This window comes from Microcaecilia unicolor, chromosome 13, assembly GCF_901765095.1.
Source record: "Microcaecilia unicolor chromosome 13, aMicUni1.1, whole genome shotgun sequence".
NCBI lineage: Eukaryota > Metazoa > Chordata > Amphibia > Gymnophiona > Siphonopidae > Microcaecilia > Microcaecilia unicolor.
The window spans coordinates 94,224,771-94,246,355 of NC_044043.1; the positions used below are offsets into that span (position 1 = coordinate 94,224,771).

General features: G+C 46.4%; 1 protein-coding gene across 1 annotated transcript in view; it reads left to right on the forward strand.

Annotated features, from left to right (window-relative positions):
• The first annotated feature begins 361 nt into the window (after window positions 1–361).
• Window positions 362–21,585, forward strand: part of SLC2A1 (solute carrier family 2 member 1) — a 41,775-nt gene continuing 20,551 nt past the window's right edge. The window contains exons 1-2 of the mRNA XM_030222417.1: window positions 362–588; window positions 18,645–18,737. Of these exons, the coding sequence (XP_030078277.1) occupies window positions 571–588; window positions 18,645–18,737 (111 nt within the window). The 5' untranslated portion in view covers window positions 362–570. The remainder of the gene's footprint in view (window positions 589–18,644; window positions 18,738–21,585) is intronic.

The following is a 21,585-nucleotide window of genomic DNA, read 5'->3' on the forward strand; positions in this document are numbered from 1 at the left end:
AATCGAGAAGGAAGAGGGGAAAACTAGGGCTGCCTGTAAAATGCAGCCCTGCCCTTTTCACCCCGCCCCAGTCTTGCTCTGTTTACAGAAATCTTGGACGTCCAGACAGCGGATTCAATAAAACCAGCTCTGACTCAGCCGAGCCGGGCAAAGCGTGGAAATGATGATACGGCAGCCGCTCGTTTCCTCCAGCGCGTCATATGACGCAATCGAGTTCTAGCCCCGCCCCTCCGAACACACCCCCGCCCCGCCCCGCCTCGCTGCCTCCAGCAGCCAATGAGGGCGCCCGAGGCGTACACACCAGCTGGCGCGCTATAAGCAGCTGGGGCTCCCTCCCGGCCGGTAGAAAGCGAAGCCGCTTTACGCGCGTAGCAGCCGATGCAAGAAGAGTAACCGCGGACACGTGCACTCAGGATCTGACACCGCCCCCCACCGCTGGGATCCGAGTTTTAAAGCTCTTGAGAGCCCCCCCACCCCCTGCACAGCGCCTACACACGTCCATCGCAGAGTCCCTGGGGACAGACTCCGTTGCTGAGCTAGAACCAGAGGAGGAGGGGGTCGTCGCCGAGCATGGAGTCCGGCAGCAAGGTGAGGTGATGGGGAGGGGGTGGGGTTCTGGTTGTCCGGTCTGATCGAATCCAAGTCTGCTTCTAGCCCCCGTGAGAATGGAGAGGGGGCTTGGCGGGCTGCTGCAAACTGTACCTGCAGTGATCACCCACCCCCACCGTGCCGGGATCCGGTGCCCACTGCCCAGTCTCTTTAGGTGGGGGTGACGCACCTCCCGGCTGTGTAGCCGGCTGGTTTGCAATGGATTTGCTGACTAGAAGCTCAGAAATGTAACCGGGAAAGAGGAAATATGATCCGGTTGCCGTCACGTGATGGTAATGCGGTTCGGTACCTGGGAGGGAAAATACGTGGAAGCAAAAAAAGAAAAAAAAATTTGCAAAAGTTTCGGGCTTCCGGCAGATTGTGCTTTATTTATATTTCGTTTCAATAAATCCATGCAAAGTGTGTGTGTGTGTTTCAGGGAAAGAGGGAACGTAATAAACTTACATAGTAACATAGTAGATGACGGCAGATAAAGATCTGAACGGGCCCTGTGTGTAGTTCAAAAAAGCAGACAGGAAGTAAATATCCCGCCAAGAATCAAACGAGTTAAAAGAAAAAGTGCAAAGCAGCTAGAAACAAGGGCCGCATTTTTTTTCTAAAATGCAAGCTTTGAGAACTAGGAATGCCCTTCTGTGTCCTAGGGAAGGATGCGGCTCTTGCCCCCTCAGGTTAAGCTGTCAGAGGTGTCACGGTCCTCTGCCTCGATCAGGTCTAGCGGCTGGAGATTTCTCTCTTCCTTAGGTCAGGATCAGAAATCATTGGTCAGGTGGACCCAAGGACATTGTGTCTGATTCCTGGACACTAGAGTGTTCACGCTATCCAAAAATACTAGGACTAGAGGGCATGAGTTGAAGCTACAGTGTGGTAAATTTAAAACGAATCGGAGAAAATTTTTCTTCACCCAACGTGTAATTAGACTCTGGAATTCGTTGCCGGAGAACGTGGTACTGGCGGTTAGCTTGACGGAGTTTAAAAAGGGGTTAGATAGATTCCTAAAGGACAAGTCCATAGACCGCTATTAAATGGACTGGAAAAATTCCTCATTTTTAGGTATAACTTGTCTGGAATGTTTTTACGTTTGGGGAGCGTGCCAGGTGCCCTTGACCTGGATTGGCCACTGTCGGTGACAGGATGCTGGGCTAGATGGACCTTTGGTCTTTCCCAGTATGGCACTACTTATGTACTTATGTTATATATTGTACCCCTGACGATATGCTACTGTAGGTTTTGCTGCCACATTGTGTGAGAACATAAGAATAATAACCATTCATCTAGCCCAGTATCCTGCTTCCAACAGAGTACCGAGATTCCCATTGTGTTTATACTACATATTAAACCCCAGCTATTCCCTTCTTCATAACTGGCCTTTCCAAATTGCAGCTGAAGCTGAGTTACAAAGTCAGGCTTCAGTGGGGGTATTTCTCTGCCTTGTATCGAAGTTTGTACCTGAGGCTGCATCAAAGTGACATACTCAAGGTCACAAAAACACCTTGGAAGATGCAAATCCGGACTTCCTGGATTCTCAGTGCTGCTGCCTGTAACAGTTAGTTCTCCATCATGAGATACAGGAACAAGATAGAGAAACTGGGCAATCCCTCAGACCAGTGTACAGTGTACTAGGTTGTCACAGGCTAGTATGTAGCCAGAGGTTAAAGCTTTCACTGGGTGCTAATACCGGTTACAAATTCCAGCCAGCTTCTTTGTGTGTATTGTGGCTTGTCCTAGGGAGGAGCTGGGGGCTGGATTGCAGCCTGAGCCGGTCAAAGATGGACTTAGCATTGAATACTCTGGCTTCCTGCCTCCTGCTCGGCTTCTAAACATTTCCTCCTTGGACTGGCCTGGCCCTGTTTCCCTCTGTTTTGGCTTAAGATCTAGTTTTTCTTGTTTCTGTAAATGAGACATTTCAGTCTCTGGTGTCTCATTTTCCGGAGCTGCCCTTTCCCAGATGCTTAGAGGAAACTCCACCTTGAAGGAGCAGGCTCAGGGCCGGCTTAACCATTAGGCAAACCAGGCAGCTGCCTGGGGTGTCAGAAAGCAGCTGCTGTGGAAGTAAGACAATAGGTTTTGACAGTGGCACAAAGAACCAACAGTGCCTACTTGTACCAGCAGGAAGGGTGGGCTGGCTTAACTAGCCCATTTATCCAGTTAAATGGCTTTTGGAAATCAGTCTCATTATGTGAATATATTAAGGAAAGTTTAATATCAAAATGGTAGTGGTGGGGGGTAGGGGCCTGAAAATGAATTGAACTGGGGTGTGGGGCTGAATGGTTGCCTAGAGAGCACCTAATAACCTTGTTCCGGCTCTGGTAAGGCTGCCCCCTCCCACTAGAAAAAAACTTAAGCTAACTTCCACAGCTCCGATCTGTGGCCTTCTTTCCACTGATAACCGTATCATTTCCTAATGGTAACACATGTCTTTGTTCAAAAATAAGCCTTTGTGATCCAAGGAATTGTATTCTCTTTTCCCTTCTAGTTTATTCCTATTCTGTACCTGCAATATGAGAGACCCTGTTCTATCAGGGTTTCTGATAAAAAGAGGGGGGGGGGGGGGGAGGAGGGATTGTAGAGCCCCTCACATGGTAGAAGTGGAGGGGCTGACTGATAAGCCATATGGCCTTTGTCTGTTCTTTTTTTTTTTCTTGTGTGTGTATAAAATAAACACACTTACTTGTGCCTGATTCCCCTCCCCCCCAACTTTTTTTTTTTTTGTAACATTTGTACCCTGTGCTTTCCCACTCATGGCAGGCTCAATGCGGCTTACATGGGGCAATGGAGGGTTAAGTGACTTGCCCAGAGTCACAAGGAGCTGCCTGTGCCTGGAGTGGGAATTGAACTCAGTTCCTCAGTATCAAAGTCCACCACCCTAACCACTAGGCCACTCCTCCACTTTTTGATATTCTGTGTCTAACCTAGACACAGAATATCAAAAATCCTTTAGTAAATCAGGTCCACAGTTTGAACTCTTTTTAGCATATGGGCGCCAGGGATGTGACTGCTTGCTCACCCCGGTAGCAAAATACTTCATAGTGCCCATTAAGGGGTAACACGTACTTAGTGTACTCAATTGTTTTGAAAAGTTGGATCCTAATTTTCAGTGGGTGGCTAAGATGTGGAGTGGAAGAGAAGCCAGGTTTCAAATTCTGGTTCTCCCACTTGGTGACCTTGATCAAGTCACCTTCACCTTCCATTGCCTCAGGTGCAGCTTAGCTTGTTAAGCCCATACAGGCAGAGAAATATCTTTTGGACATGAATGTAACCTGCCTTGAGCTGGACCTTTTCCAAGAGGAGTAATACTTATAAAATCCAATTTTTTTTGTCAGAAATGACACTGCTCAGTATTTTTATTTACTTACAGAGTTAATAATCTTCTCTATTTAATGCGAATTGGAGAAATTTTTTCTTCACTCAACGTGTAATTAAACTCTGGAATTCGTTGCCAGAGAATGTGGTAAAGGTGGTTAGCTTAGCAGGCTTTAAAAAAAGGTCTAGATAGCTTCCTAAAGGAAAAGTCCATAGACCGTTATTAAATGGACTTGGGGAAAATCCACTATTTCTGGGATAAGCAGTATAAAATGTTTTGTACGTTTTTGGGATCTTGCCAGGTATTTGTGACCTGGATTGGCCACTGTTGGAAACAGGATGCTGGGCTTGGCGGACCTTTGGTCTGTCCCAGTGTGGCAACACTTATGCACTTATCTATTTCAGATTTTTAGCACACTCCAGCTCACATTTGTTCTGTGCTTGTCAACCTGCAGGGGGGCTTAGATGGCATTCAGGTTTTGAATCGTCATTGTCCACTCATTGAACAGAGGCAAATTATGTTTCCAGTTGCATGGCCATACTTCTTCCTTAATAGGTTACCCTAGCTTCCTGCCCAATAACCAGGAAGACTAGGGGATGTTTTGTATAAATGTAGGAATGTTTCAGTTTTCCTGGATTCCTCTTGCATTCTTTATGTCTTCATGAAAAGGAAGGGAAAGGGGATAGGATTTGAAATATATCCACTTTCTATGGTTACAATCACAGTGGCTTACACATTAGGTACTTATTTTGGAGCTGGGGCAAAAGAGGACAGACAGACAGACAGATTGGAGCCTGAAATTTTACAGCATAGGTAACTGCTGTGCAGGCAGCAAATGGAGACGCTCCAGGCAAAGAAATATACGAATTCTAGAGCAAAATCAATATTTTTTGATTGCAGCTGTAGGTGGTTCCTAATGGTCCAGTTTAGTTAGGCTTCTTCACTTTTAAAATAACTGTACCATTGTTTTTTTTTGTCTGTGTGTGTGTATCTTAACCCATCGCCTTCACATTTCCCCTAGTTTGAAGAGAGGTGGAAACAGGAAATTCTTGTATTAACATTCTAAGCAGCGAAATTCTCTTTTATTTCCTGAGCAGTTGCTGCCCCTGCACCCTCTTCACAGCCCTGATAGTCCCAGGGAGGGTTTCTTAAAGTTCAGTGGCAGGACCCCTCCCTATTCAGTAAGTCAAGCATCTGGCAGAGAATCTGTGGTTATTGAGCTCTGGGTTTTGCATTTTTCCCTTGGGTATAAGGCATACTTTCTTAAATTTCCTGATACCAGGCAGTTCAATACCAATTCCTCTTCTCAGAAGGCTCAGGTCCAACCTGGACCACAGGGTAACAGTTGCAATTCTATTTATGCAATTATCTCTTTGACACAAGACCTTCAGATTTCTGTCTGCCTTACCCTGTCTCCATCGCAGCCTGACCTTAGTTGCAAACCATTTCCACTGGGCAGCAAGGGATGAAAGATAAAGATTTGTTTAACCTTACTGCTGCGCACTCAAGCACATCACTTAACTCAGACTTGCCTTAGGAACATTCTGTTTTGTTAATTTTCTGGCATGTTTCCTTTACTTGATACCCATCAACTCCCAATTAAACTAGTGATTCAACATTGCTAGTTTTAGGGATTTCCCTTGCAAATGGGGAACCCCCTTCCTAAAACCGTGGGCTGCATAAATGTAGCCCCTGTGAAACTCCCCACACATATCCAGAAATGTTTAATAATGCCTTCGCCTCACCCTATGCGTGGAATCAACTTCCCGAGCCCCTACGCCAAGCCCCCTCCCTACCCAAATCCTTGCTCAAAGCCCACCTCTTCAATGTTGCTTTCGGCACCTAACCTTTATACCTCTCAAGAAATCTAGACTGCCCCAATTTGATGACCCCTACTTGACTAACTGTACATTTGTTCATTAGATTGTAAGCTCTTTGAGCAGGGACTGCCCTTCTATGTTAAATTGTACAGCGCTGCGTAACCCTAGTAGCGCTTTAGAAATGTTAAATAGTAGTAGTATTATATTACTATCATGTATTCCATTACCATGTAACCCAAAATCCATCTGTAATATATCTATTCCTCTTATTTCCACTATTCATGATGTATTGTAAGCCACATTGAGCCTGCAAAGAGGTGGGAAAATGTGGGATACAAATGCAATAAATAAAACCTGTGTTTTTAATTTGCAAATCTCGTCTGAAATATCCGAGTCTCGGGGTGTTTTTCGAGGAGGGGTAATTTTTGTCTTGTGCTGGGCACCCATCATTCTGAAATGTTGTCATCTGTGGACGAGGAGGAGGCTCACCCTTACCTATAGATGTGCTGTTGGCACGGTGGAAAGGTTGCAGGGAGGGAGGCTGGGTGGCACCTGTTAAGGGCAGGATTTGCAGGGAGGGAGGCTGGCCTGCAGGGAGGATTAGTGGCCCATTCTTTGCCTGTATTCAAAGCGGTGGAAAGAGGTTTCAAACCCACTGCAGATCTGAAACCCTAATCATTCTGGGGGTTTTTTTCCCACCACCCAGGCTTCTAGTGATCAGGTTTCAAGTGCACCCCTCCTTTCCCTAATTACTAGTGCTGGAGGGCAGAAAGCTTTTGTTACACTGCTCAACACTTTGGTACCCTGACGTGACCCCCCCCCAGGGTATAGTTTTGTACGAAAGCTTTGCCACCCTCAGGTTCTGCATTTTCAGTAATTCTTCCCACAACACCGCATTAGAATAGTATAAGGAGCAATTGGATGGGAAGCAATTAAATAAGACGTTTGATTTTAAGAACTGCACCAGAGGCCTGGGTCTGAGAATAGATGGAGTGAAATGCAAATAAACCGGTTCTGGGAGCTGCAGGAAGGGGAATTTGCCAGTGTAAATAAGAGAAGCCGGGGACGGATTTCAGCCTCTCACCATGATGCAGCAGCTTTCTGGAGCTTCCCCTCCCCCCACTCGCATTGCGTCATGATCGACCCTATTGCACACTCATGCTTGGTAGTCGCAGGGGGCCAGTGCGTCAGTGGGGGGTGGGGGGATAGGCGGGGATGTAGCGAGACCTGTGACGAGCTGCTCAGAGGCTGTGGCTTTGGCAGGAACATGGGGGGGGGGGGATCAGAGAGAGGCTGGGAATGGGATGTAGGGCTGAGGACTCGGGATTTAGAAGCAGGGTTGGAATGTGCTACATAGTGACAGAGAGGGAGGGAAAGGGGGAAATGTGCCCTATGGGGAGTGGGGGATATGCTCTTTAGGGATTAGGATGAGGGGGAGGCAGGGCAGTTTGGCTGGGTGGCGTCTGGGATGTGCTGTGCAGGGCGGGGGAGGGGTGGGGTTGGGGGGATCTGGACTTCCTGCTCCTGAGCCCTTTCGTATCTAGGGCAAAGGCTAAAGCGATCGCAGACTCTGTGGGCGGGGCTCCCGCCGCGCCTCCAACCTGATTGGCTGGCAGGAGACGAGCCTCCCTGAAGTTCGGCGGGAGACGGGTTTATCAGTCACCCAAAGCCTTTTCCTCCCTTAACAGCCACTGGAACAGAGAAATGAGGGCAGATAAGAGCCGTGTGGCTTATGCTTAGAAGATGCTTCTCTCGGGGCTTTGCAGACCCCCCCACCCCACCCCCACCCAGTAACCTTCGCCCTACTTGGAAAACTTTGATTTCCCCTTAACCATGTGGCGCCTCACTGACACCAACATATCCGGGGGGATACGTGAATTTGCAAAAATTCCAAGAATCCAAACTGACCTCCACCCCTGCCAGCATGTTCCAGTTCCTCATTTTTTTTTTGTTAGCTGAACAGGCACCTTCCTAAGTCATTTTTCAGCCGGTACAGAGTGTTCCTGTTTTAATGCTGAGGTGAAAAGTGAGAAGCGCCTTAGTCTCTACTAACCTAGGACAGACTAAATTAAGGGAGAATGTGGTGAACTTGTAATGCTTGTTCCTAAGGATACATTTGGTAGCTCTGAAAGCTCTGGCCTTATGCAAGATCTCTTCCCACTGTTATTGTTTTAAATTTAGCACAGGGTCATGAAGGACTGATAACTGGAGCCTCAGTATCTATGTTGTAGCTGTCTAATCTGTGAAGCTATTGCTCTGACCCTCTCAAATATCCCTTTTCACCCTGCTTTTGGGTGAACCTTGAACTCAGATTAGGAAAATATGAGTAAGGAAGCTAAATCCACTAGTTTTTTAGAGCTTGGTCAAAGTAGAGCTTATGTACCATATACATTTTGAGGTGGGGGATGGTGGGGACTCCTTGAAAACCAGAACAGCATTACTGATATCAGATTACTTCTGTGATATTCTGTCAGATGAATAGTTATCTGGACCCTAGGCCACCCCAACAGAAGACGTTTAATGTGAGCAAATACAAAGTGATGCATGTGGGAAAGAGGAACCCGAATTATAGCTACGTCATGCAAGGTTCCACGTTAGGAATCACGGACCAAGAAAGGGATCTGGGTGTCATCGTTGATGATACGTTGAAACCTTCTGCTCAGTGTGCTACGGCGGCTAAGAAAGCAAATAGAATGTTAGGTATTATTAGGAAAGGAATGGAAAACAAAAATGAGGACATTATAATGCCTTTGTATCGCTCCATGGTGCGACCGCACCTCAAATATTGTGTTCGATTCTGGTCGCCGCATCTCAAAAAAGATGTAGTGGAATTAGAAAAGGTGCAGAGAAGGGCGATGAAAATGATAAAGGGAATGAGACGACTTCTCTATGAGGAAAGGCTAAAGCGGCTAGGGCTCTTCAGCTTGGAGAAAAGGCGGCTGGGGGGAGATATGATAGAGGTCTATAAAATAATGAGTGGAGTTGAATGGGTAAATGTGAAGCGTCTGTTCACGATTTCCAAAAATACTAGGACTAGGGGGCATGTGATGAAGCTACAATGTAGTAAATTTAAAACGAATTGGGTGAAAATTTTTCTTCACTCAACTTCTAATTAAACTCTGGAATTCGTTGCCAGAGAATGTGGTAAAGGCGGTTAGCTTAGCGGAGTTTAAAAAAGGTTTGGCCAGCTTCCTAAAGGAAAAGTCCATAGACCGTTATTAAATGGACTTGGGGAAAATCCACTATTTCTGGGATAAAGCAGTATAAAATGTTGTGTATATTTTTGGGATCTTAACAAAAAAAACAAAAAGGCACACAACTGCTTACAAAACAGTAGATGAAAAACAACAAAGCAGTGGAATCAAATGTATTTATTGGAACAATACCCGACGTGGCCACGTTTCGCCCTCAGGCTGCGTCAGGGGTATAAACTATCAAAAGTGTATGTAAATATATCATACACACTAGTAGTTCCAAAATCTAGTTCCACTTATCTGCTACTTCCAACTAAACTGATATGCATTAGCCTAATATCAGTTTAGTTGGAAGTAGCAGATAAGTGGAACTAGATTTTGGAACTACTAGTGTGTATGATATATTTACATACACTTTTGATAGTTTATACTCCTGACGCAGCCTGAGGGCGAAACGTGGCCACGTCGGGTATTGTTCCAATAAATACATTTGATTCCACTGCTTTGTTGTTTTTCATCTATTTTTGGGATCTTGCCGGGTATTTGTGACCTGGATTGGCCACTGTTGGAAACAGGATGCTGGGCTCGATGGACCTTTGGTTTTTCCCAGTATGGCAATACTTATGTACTTATATACTTATGACTTGTGCATTCCATACAAACATAATGACTCAGAAATTTGGTTTGAATAGAAACATTTAATGACAATGGGGTTGATATATAAAACAATTTAACAGGGCAGATATGACACTGTCCGCTTAGTGCTGGGGTGGGTTGGGTATAGTTCAAAATGATCCGTGCCTGCAATACGCTGTCTTAACCATTCCCGGTTAGGTATCTGAGCTTGGCACTGGATATGGCTGTACCCATCCTGGATCCCTGCCAAAGGTCCGCATATTTAGTGTCAGGACTTGGGTAGAGGCAGCACTGATAGGTCTAATTTAACCAGCGATGGTCAACATTTAAAGAAACACTGACCTCTGCCTGACTATCGTTCCCAATGTATTTATTCCAGTTGGCCTTTTACTTAGGTCGTATCGATTACTTCTTGTTTGACTTATGCTCTTCATAGGGTTGTTTCGTTGTCAATATATATTAAAACTGTTCTGTGAGGTCTGGTTTTATGTTCTGCTCTATTAGAAAAAGCTCTGCTTTATGTAAATTATACTGGTTTTGTGTTTATTGAAATATGAGCACTGTTCCTTGGGATTTTGGATGTAGCTCACACCTTTTTCAGTAGTAGCTGAAGGGTGAGTTACATTCAGATACTGTAGGTATTTCCCTGTCTCTAGAGGGTTTACGATCTGTTTGTATCTGAGACAATGGAGGGTTAAGGGACTCGGCTAAGATCACAAGGAGCCGTAGTGGGATTTTGCCGAAAATGGACGCACGCTGGTTTTAATTTTGCCCTACTCCATTTTCGGACACAAAAGAAGGCTTTTTTTTGCAGGAACGCTGAAAAATGGACCTGTGTGCATCCGAAACCATGCGCCTACACTACCGCAGGCCATTTTCCGGCGTGTCTTAGTAAAAGGGCCCCTGTTTTGCTTGATTTATTATTGTTTTGTTATATTTTGTGTGTCTTTTATAAATATTCGATAAAAAAAAATTTGAATTAAAAAAAAAAAAGCCCTGCTGTCCAGATAAGGGATGGCACCCGCCTTTTAACTGGGAGTTTGATGCCTGGGCACGGTCTTTGCTCATTTGCCTTTTGTTTTATCCTGCCAGAACTCGTGACTGCTCTGCTCTGTACCAGAGAGTATTGGGCTTAGCCCTGCCTCGTGGAATTTTCCATCACACACACAGTACAGATAATAGACACACACCCAGATACATGTTCAATTGTTATTCGTTGGCACTCAAAGAGTGGTATGCAGCTGCCTGATGGCATCCACTGGGCACAGAGTAATGTTAGAACAGTCAGTCTCAACACTGCACCGGCCTCTCCGATTTTCCTACAGTGAAGATGTCTGAGACTGATTTGCACACGCTGGAGGTAGCGCAAGCGGATCTGGCTCATGCATTTTCACGGTGGATATCCTGCAAACTCAATTGGCTGGTTGTGTTCGGTGGCCCTGGAAGAACCATGCAGGCTTCTTACCAATCATGCACCATATCTAAGTAAGCTTCATCGGGTCACTTAACCTCCCTCTTTGCAAACAGATTATAAAATCTGCACGTCAGGGACTTTATAACCAGGAAATCTGTGTTAGAACAAGAATAATATGTAAATATATTGCGACTCCGTCTCAGCCAAAAAGCTCCTCGGATTATGGAATGAATGTCTGAGCCATTCAGTTACTCCTTGTTCTTAATGGATGTGAGAACTTGCATTTTGTAGAAGCACTTGGGAAGCTGATACTGGTTGTTCGTTTTCAGTAATAAAAACGAGGTTTTTTTTGCTTTGGATGGGTTGCTACTCGCCTTTTGAAATTATCGGTAAAGCACCTTCAGCGAAACACGCTCCCTGTGTTCCTGCACATTTAACGTTTCTTAACAAGTCCTGTGGCCACCTCTGTGTAAAGAGCAGCACTGCCAGTTTAGTGTCTGTATAACAGCTAAAAAACTACTTTTCCATTACAGTATTTTGAGGGGATATATTTAGGCACTAGAAACAGATGCAGCTCATTCAGCACTGCACAAAGAACTAGTGATAGTCCAAAATTAGGACTTCCCCCTCCTGGGATTAACCAGTTAACTACTTGTCTGCATTGGAGACTACGGTTCACTGCTTAGTCACAAAATGATCCCTGACTTTTTTGCCATTAACTTCATGTGTATTCTGTCATTTTACCTCCCTGTGTGACCCTGGGGGAGTCACTTTCTCTCCTTGTTCCTCAGTCACTGACTCTCTGTGACCCTGGGGGAGTCACTTTCTCTCCTTGTTCCTCAGTCAACTGACTCTGTGTGATCCCAGGGAGTCACTTTCTCTCCCTGTGCCTCAGTCAACTGACTCCCTGTGTGACCCTGGGGAGTCACTTTCTCTCCCTGTATCTCAGTCACTGACTCTCTGTGTGACCCTGGGGGAGTCACTTTCTCTCCCTGTGCCTCAGTCACTGACTCTCTGTGTGACCCTGGGGGAGTCACTTTCTCTCTTTGCTCCTCAATCACTGACTCTCTGTGTGACCCTGGGGGAGTCACTTTCTCTCCCTGTGCCTCAGTCAACTAACTCTCTGTGACCCTGGGGGAGTCACTTTCTCTCCTTGTGCCTCAGTCACTGACTCTCTGTGTGACCCTGAGGGAGTCACTTTCTCTCCTTGTTCCTCAGTCATTGACTTGTCTTTGTGACCCTGGGGGAGTCACTTTCTCTCCCTGTGCCTCAGTCAACTAACTCTCTGTGACCCTGGGGGAGTCACTTTCTCTCCTTGCTTCTCAGTCACTGACTGTCTGTGTGATCCTGGGGGAGTCACTTTCTCTCCTTGTGCCTCATTCACTGACTCTCTGTGTGACCCTGGGGGAGTCACTTTCTCTCCCTGTGCCTCAGTCACTGACTCTCTGTGACCCTGGGGGAGTCACTTTCTCTCCTTGTGCCTCAGGCCCTGATTTGTAGTATAACCCTGGGGGTGTCACTCTGTCTGCCTCATCCACCCCAGAAGTGAGCTTTTGGATTGTTAAGAAAGTGAAACACTTTGGGATCCTGCCTGAAAGATGGTGCTGGCAAAAGTCAAATCTTTTGCCCTTTGTTCCTTGTTTTGGATAGATGGGGAGGAAGTGGATTATCTGGAGGGCAGTGCAGAGCTTTCCTGGTATCACCAAGATGTAATTCATCCCCTCAGGGTCCGTTCTTTTGAGTCCTGCCATAAATTAGTCTTGTGACAATCCTGCTGACACACTACCTGCATATTATAGATAGTTTTAACTTCACCTCCCCACCCCCCCCCCCACCGAAGCCTGGTGTGGCACACCAGTGGCTTGGTGGAAATTTCCCCAGTTCTTTTCTCCACATCTTGACTCAGTCTTTTGCCAGCACACCCAGTTACCATCCTGCCAGACAAGTATAACCAGGAAGGGAATCGGAGCTGCCGACATGCTGGTCATTCTTAAAATAATTTGACTGGAAGCTGACACGTCTGTGTTCTGAAAATATAGTTCATCTGAGGTGTGGTTTTGCTGGTGAAACATACAGGTTAATTCGTTAAACTGGCAACTCAGTGTAGGCATCCCAACGCCATTTAGAGTACTCAGGGGCGGCACAAGACTATCTGCTGCGTGAGGTGAGGACTGAGATAGCCCCCCCCCCCCACCCTGGCCATGATCTGGCATTTTCTCCTTTCCTTCTTCAACCCCTTTCCCGAGACTACCTTTGTTTTCCAAAAGATGGTGGCAGCGACTCCCATGGGCTACCCTGCTGCCGGAACTGACTGCTTCCTCTGAGGAAACAGGAAGTTATGTCAGAGGCGGGCCGCAGTAGAGAGGCCAGTGCTGGCAGCAGGGCAGCCAATGGGAATCGCTGCCACTGGCAGTAGAGAGGCCAGTGCTGGCAGCAGGGCAGCCAATGGGAATCGCTGCCACTGCCATCTTTTAATAAACAAAGGTAGGCTCGGGGAAGGGGACTGGAGAAGGAAAGGGGGAGATGCTGCTCCCTGAGGAGTGCTGTCCGAGGCACCCGCCTCAGGTGACCTGATAGTAGGGCCACTGCTGAGAGTACTAGTGTAAGGTTGATGTGTTGGCGCCCTAGGAGTGCCGAGAGATGTGTCACTTGTAGTATTCTGTATGAACTGGGAGACACACCCATGTATATGCCCCCCCCCTTGCAGCTAGGCACTTAAGTGCTACCTTAAATATATTTTTGTTATATTTGTACCCCGCGCTTTCCCACTCATGGCAGGCTCAATGCGGCTTACATGGGGCAATGGAGGGTTAAGTGACTTGCCAAGAGTCACAAGGAGCTGCCTGTGCCTGAAGTGGGAATCGAACCCAGTTCCTCAGGACCAAAGTCCACCACCCTAACCACTAGGCCACTCCTCCACTGTTGCTACTATTTGAGATTCTACATGGAATGTTGCTATTCCACTAGCAACATTCCATGTAGAAGTCGGCCCTTGCAGATCATCAATGTGGCCGCGCAGGCTTCTGCTTCTGCGAGTCTGACCATCAGACTCACAGAAACAGAAGCCTGCGCGGCCTTCTACATGGAATGTTGCTAGTGGAATAGCAGCATTCCATATAGAATCTCCAATAGTAGCAACATTCCATGTAGAAGTTGGCCCTTGCAGATCACCAATGTGGCCGCGCAGGCTTCTGCTTCTATGAGTCTGACGTCCTGTACGTGCAGGATGTCAGACTCACAGAAACAGAAACCTGCGCAGCCTTCTACATGGAATGTTGCTAGTGGAATAGCAACATTCCATGTAGAATCTCCAATAGTAGCAACATTCCATGTAGAATCTCCAATAGTATCTATTTTATTTTTGTTACATTTGTACCCTGCGCTTTCCCACTCATGGCAGGCTCAATGCGGCTTACATGGGGCAATGGAGGGTTAAGTGACTTGCCCAGAGTCACAAGGAGCTGCCTGTGCCTGAAGTGGGAATCAAACTCAGTTCCTCAGTTCCCCAGGACCAAAGTCCACCACCCTAACCACTAGGCCACTCCTCCACTCCTATGACCTAGTGTACATGGCGCCTGTCACTTGATGGCACCTTTGTTTTATATAAGCAGTGTGTAACTCAAGGTCCGGTTTATAGAATTGCCCCCCCCCCCCCCCCCCCCCCCGGTATGTGTGTTCAGAAATGTTTTGAGTCGTCTGGGAGGAACAGGGATCGTCCACAAATTTGCCCCTGTTCTGAGTCAGGAACTTTCTAAGTGCAGGTATGTATCTACATCAAAACTTTGCCCCTCCTCCCCTCCATCTACTAGGACCCTGGGAATGCCTAGACCTGATCTTATAACCACACCTACTGATACCTGTGTATAACCCCTGTGTAACCCTCTAAAACCGGATTTGCAGGCAGGACATACTTTATCAAATCAGCACCTTAATGTTTACCTGCTGTAGCCAACTGGCCATGAGCCACAGGTAAAAAGACTGCAAAATTTCTTTCACCTCTCAAGTAAAGAATCCCTTTTTCTGATTTTGGAGGATTTCTTCTTCTTGCCTGGTTGTTGCACCTGGAATTAAGAAACCCACTGCAAGTTCCACCGATACCATTAATTAAATCCCCCTCCCCCTCTGAATTTCTCTAATACAACGAGGCTCTATTCCTCTTATGTGGGAGTCGTTGACTTGTAAACCAGGCGTCTTCCAGCACCTACCTTGCTTCCTCAGTTTTTTTTTTGCTGAGCTGGTGAGGTGGCGAATTTCTTGCTACACAGAAGGAAGTGTTCGAGCACACCTTCTTGCTTTGTATCTTCCAGTTTGCTTTTCGGATTATAAGCAAACATCAAATCGGTTTATAGAGATGCCGGTTTGATTGGATCTGTGCTCTTTAATCTATAATCCTTGTCTTTTATTGAGTTTTTTTTAATTAGACAAGTTCAAATTGAAAATTATCTGCGTGACAGGCTGTGATTTCACTGGATTTCGACTGACCTTAGAATGATCTATGAACTTTCAAGACCCTCCTTCTGCATGTCTCACATTCATAAAGACCATCGTTATGTAAGTGGAGGAGTGGCCTAGTGGTTAGGGTGGTGGACTTTGGTCCTGGGGAACTGAGGAACTGAGTTTGATTCCCACTTCAGGCACAGGCAGCTCCTTGTGACTCTGGGCAAGTCACGTAACCCTCCATTGCCCCATGTAAGCCGCATTGAGCCTGCCATGAGTGGGAAAGCGCAGGGTACAAATGTAACAAAAAAAAAAAAATTTGAGAGTTGACCCATCCCTGCGACCAGAAAAAGTTGCAGCTTGGCCCTGCTCTTGCACAGATGCCGGGTACATAAACAGGAGTGATATATTGCAGCCTGAGTCCTGACCTTAATCCATCTCCAGCGTAGAATGTCTGTATAAGCCTGTTTTATGTCATTTTTTATGATTTAGTATGGCAGGTAGTGATTTGGTTGTATGTTTTTATGATTTATACTAATATCCCTTTACGTATTTATTTAATAGTTCTTAATCTGCCTCTGACGCAGCCCTTAGGAGAATGAAACATGGCTGTGTTGGGCTTTTTGAGAGTTTTTATTCTTTTAAAGATGACATAAGAACATCAGAGTAGCCATACTGGGTCAGAACCAATGGTCCATCTAGCCCAGTATCCTGTTTTCCAAACAGTGGCCAAGCCAGGTCACATGTACCTGGCAGAAACCCAAACCGTGGTAACATTCCACGTAGAACCCCAAAGAATAGCAAGGCTCTGGAATCCTAAGAGCGACAAGATTCCATGCAGAATCTCAGAGTAGCAACATTCTGTGTAGAACCCCAAAGAACAGCAAGATTCTGGAATCCTAAAGAGTGACAAGATTCCATGCAGAATCTCAGAGTAGCAACATTCCATACTACAAATCCCAGGGCAAGCAGTTGCTTCCCATGTCTGTCTCAATAGCAGACTATGGACTTTTCCTCCAGGAACCTGTCTAAACTTTTTTTAAAACCCAGATAAGCTAACCGCGGTTACCACCTCCTCCGGCAAAGAGGAATGCTTGTGATGAAGGAATTTGAATACAGACATTCTGCGCCGGTCCTGCTCTATTTCTGTTGTTCTGGATCGTCTGCCGGTTTGTTTTATTGGACCTTAATCCATTTCCAGCAGAAACATTTTGCAGAGCAATTGACCGGGTTAGAACCTGGTACTAAAACAGATGCCAAAGGCTCATTAATTCTTAATCATCCTTATGATTCTAATGACGGACGTACCTTTTTGAAAGGGACAGCCCTGTCATGTGAGAGGCATTTGGGATTAAGTTGATGTAAGATCCTAGTAATGATTGTCCTCGTAATGAGAAGAAAGGCTGCCAACAAGCTCCAGGTCACAGGGATAGACTCAGCCACTCCTAGATTTCATTTCTGGTACGCCTCTGTTCTTCTTAGAGAAAGCCCAGAGATTTACTGGAGCTAGAACCTGGCCTGGATTGATCTGTACTCTATGATGGGCCAGGGCTGCCCAGAGACTAGGCCAGGCCCGGGGCAAGGCCGCTCTGCCTCCACCCCCCCCCCCCATCGCTCCTTCCGCTGCTGCAGTCCGCTGTCTCACCTGCCTGCCTCCACAGTTCTGGGCCCCCTGCATTCAAAGCGGCAGTCGCAGATCGCCTCTCTTCTGGCCTTCCCTCCCTGTGTCCCGCCCTTGTCTGATGTAACTTCCGGTTTCCGCGAGGGCGGGACACAGGGAAGGAAGGCCAGAAGAAAGGCGATCTGCGACTGCCGCTTTGAATGCAGGGGGCCCGGAGCCGAGGAGGCAGGCAGGTGAGGCCGTGGACTGCAGCGCCGGCGGCCTGACCCCGGCGCCGGCCCGGAGAATTTTGCCCCCCCCCTCTCAGCAGCCCTGTGATGGGCAGCTTGTTGATAACCGTATATAGTATAACATGGAGTCAGAGTGAACTGGAAATTTCCAGGGGACATCAGGAGTGTAAATTATGTAGATTAGTTCCATTTAAGAAGCATTTGGTGAGATAACAGTGCATTTCCCCTAAACAGCACTGGAGACCCACTTACATTCCTCAAGTAGGATGAAGGAGCCTTGGACTGAACTTGGAGATCAAAAGCCCATTAGCTCAACCTGTGATGGGATTTTGATCTGCTGAGCGGGGGTTGGACCTGTAGGGAGGTACATAATGAGAGCATTCAGGAAGGTGTATGACTATAGGCCAGCCCTGACCTTGATAGGACAAACACTGGCTTGTACACTGTAGCTGAGTGGGGAGGGGAGATGCGGAAACGCCAATTACTTCCATAATCGGTGGGGTTGTGTTTGGCAAAGAGCAGACACAGGGCTTTATTAACCCAGGCTGATCTGGAAACACTGGCGCTGCTGTTTTTAAAAAACCTTTTGCACTGGTGACGCCTGGCTCCACAATTTTATTTTATATACGTATTGGGATTTAATTGCCTTTATGAAGGAATTGCAGCGCAGTTGCTTGTCTCTGACCCACGTGGAACTCTGGCGCATTGTGGGTCAGTCAGTGGCACTGGGCTGTGTTTGGGGGAGGGGGAGAGGGCCGAGCCTGCAGGATTGTCCTCCAAACAAGGTCAAGGGACAACAGACTCTCCTCCCCTATGTGTTAATTTGTCCTGATAGAATAAACCCTTCAGTAGTAGCTTGTCAGGTTTCTCCCTCCCTTCTCTTAATTCCTTCTGGACAGAGTAATTTGACCCCCCCCCCCCCTGTCTCTTCAACAGTGGACAATACAACCTTTGATCTGAAAGCAGAATTCATTTGGGAGGGAAGCTTTCTAATTTGCCTCTCCGGATGGTGCATTCTGGGTACTTTGATCTCTGTAATACCTGCCAGCTTCCTAATACAGACTGGGCAATGGATTTGCATCTTCCAGCAGACAGAACAGAGAATTCAGATGCTCTTGAAAGGAAGAGTGCTAGAGTCCCTGGAGGAAATGAAGGGGTGAAGAGGGCAACCACGGGCTGTGGAGATGAGTAAGAGCAGGAGGGGTGCCTGTGGCATCATTCTGGGGTGTGGCACTGAAAACGCTGGAGAAGCCAGGGGCGAAGAGTCCTGGGTATCTCTGGTGGCTATTCCGTGGCCTGTGCTGTGAATACGTGTGCAAGCAGTGAGTGTAACTTCTTCCGGCTGTACCTCACTCATCCCCTTTCTCTCTCCTCTCTTGTAGGTCACGTTTCAGCTGATTCTGGCAGTAGGAGTTGCAGTGATCGGTTCATTGCAGTTTGGATACAACACTGGCGTTATAAATGCTCCTCAGAAGGTAAGGACTTGCAGAGCTGGGAGCTGGCACTTCACGCCACCTCCAGGGTTGTTTTAATTGGCTTAAGATGTGTCAAAGGAAGCACTATATCCAGGCCGTGTTGTACAATATTTCTAGTGCTCACATGGCCAGCTGTTGACTAGTAGAAAGGGAGTGACGTGCTGGCCCACCAAGAGATTTCACCTGACTTAGCTTTGCCATGCAACGCTATCCTATAATTGGACTGGATTGGATTTATAACCTGCCCTTTTCAGGGTGGCAAACAAAAACATAAAATCACATAAAAACAAATACAATAAATTCATCAACATAACATAATTACACTAAAACTAAAAGGCAAAAATAAAGTCCAAGCTTCTTAGATAGTCAGTCAATAAATCAAAGAGCAGCAGGAACATGATATGCCAGACACAATAAATGTGCTTTCAAATGACGTTTAAATGTTAACAAATGACGTTCATTTTTTAGTCCACATGACAACTTGTTTCACTCCGACGGTCCAGTGATCGAAAAAGTTCCTTTCCTCAAAGATGAATGCATTGAGGGCTGATTTCGGCACCCTAATTTGGGTGCCAAGGACTTGCACCTGCTGAAGCCAGGTGTAATTCCCGGATCCCATTTTGTGCGCACATCCCCGGTGTTCTAGAACACTGCGTGCAAATGCGAGGAATGCCAGTACCTCACATGGCCACACCCCTTTTGGGTTGCGTGCTGTGGGATTTTGACGCACATTGTTATAGAATAGCGAGTAGCAAGATGTGCGCGCAAATTCAGATTGTGCCAATTAGTGGCAATTAGCACCCAGTAATTGACACTAATTAGCTTGTTAACCAATTTTATTGGATGCCATATATAGGACCTGGGGGTTACTCTTTTTTGGGGGGGGAGGGGGGATGTTCTTTGATTTTTATTTATTTATTTTTTAATTTCTAGGGCTGCGTCTTCAATAGTTTTCCTAATCGCTCAAATAGCGCCTGTTATTGACAACACAGGATAACACCTGTAATTTTGGGTTCAAATGGGAAATATCGTCATTTCAAACAAATAAATGCACATTTATAATCCGTACTAAAACCTTTCATCTGATGTCCAATAAAGACCTTGTTCTTTTTCTTTTAATAATCGTAACCAATTAAAATGTCTAATTCTTTACAATCCCCGGGGCCACCGTGTTGGTAAGGGTCAGAGATCCTCACCTGGAACCCAACTGAATTGGTTCCTGCAAGGCACACACATGTCTGATATCATGTATGACATCACAGGTAACAAAAACGAGAATTAAAAACAACCAGTCACTACTACTACTATTAAACATTTCTATAGCGCTACTAGACTTACGCAGCGCTGTACAAACCAACATGAAAAAGACAGTCCCTGCTCAACAGAGCTTACAATCTAAATTGGACAGACGAACAGACAGCTAGGGGTGGGGAAATTGCAGTGGTAGGGGTGATAAGTGAGGGTGTTGAGTAAGAGAGTCATGGTTAGGAGTCGAAAGCAGTAGCAAAGAGGTGGGCTTTAAGCCTAGACTTGAAGACAGTCAGAGACTGAGCCTGAGGTACTGGCTCAGGGAGTCTATTCCAGGCATAGGGAGCAGCGAGATAGAAGGAACGGAGCCGGGAGTTAGCAGTGGGGGAGAAGGGGGACGGCAGGAGACCTTTACCCAGCGAACGGAGTTCAAAGTCCTCAACCAGTCCTCAAAGGTCATGTGTTCTCATGGAATTCTACCTAAGTGCAAACAGTGTGCAGCTTACTTTTATTATAAAATCAGCCGGTGTTTTGAAATGTATATCCTGAAAATAAGTGAGATCCATTTTCCTGGTGTTTTGGCTTCCAAAGGAAACTTAAAAGGCTTCTAAATTTGGACAAACCCAGAGCCCCAGTTTTTAGTTCTCTATTTATTGGGATTTGTTAACTGCCTTTATGATCAGACTCAGCTAAGGCAGTGATAGCGTGTGCACAAGGCGTGTGGCAGGCATGTTGCCTGCTTCTAGCCCGTGCATTCCACATTATATTCCCCGGAGAATGAAAGCATAGATGTTGGATTAGGTAGAGGAGAGGCTATTTAATATTCGGACTTTAAAATTAGACGCCTAGTTCTACAAATTTACATTCCTAACATGCTACAAGCATGCTCACACGGAAAAACCTCTTTCTAAATGAGCACATTCTGCTCTTCTGCTTAGACTCTAAGGGGTTATTTGGATTTATATATTCTCGGGAGAGTCAACGTTTCCTTTGAATTTTCAGCTTGCTCCAGGGCTCTGAGAAAATGTTCCATGGGTTGACCCACAGTGAGGATTCTCATAATTCAGCAGCTGCAAATGGTGGGCTCTGGATCACAGCCTCTCTCCAGGGGTTCTTCGCCCCCATCTGCTGGGACTCATGGGTTGCGGGAGACGTACATGTGGGTTACGAGATGTCACCTCCCTGACAGTGCCCTGATCACAGGGCAGGATGGAATTGAGGGGGGTGTGTTTTAAACTCTAGTGATTGGCATCTCCGGGATGGAGCTGTGAGAATAAACCAGGACATCATATCCCAGAACGGAGCACAGAGGCAGTAAGAATGGATCATGCTCAGTGCTCCACGAGGTTCTTCGTGGCCAGTTATTCTCTTTGGGAATACCTTCACCCAGGGGCGTAGCCAGACAACAGATTCTGGGTGGGCCTAGACAAGAAGTGGGTGGGCACCAAGTGTTCTTCACCACCACCACCACCACCACCACCACCAAAAAAATATCTCAGTTGGTGAGAAAACTCTTCTTTCCATCTTGGCTTACCATCAAAGGGAAGTCTTCAGCTCATAGAGCTTGGGATCTCCACCAGCTACCACTAAACGTATGCTA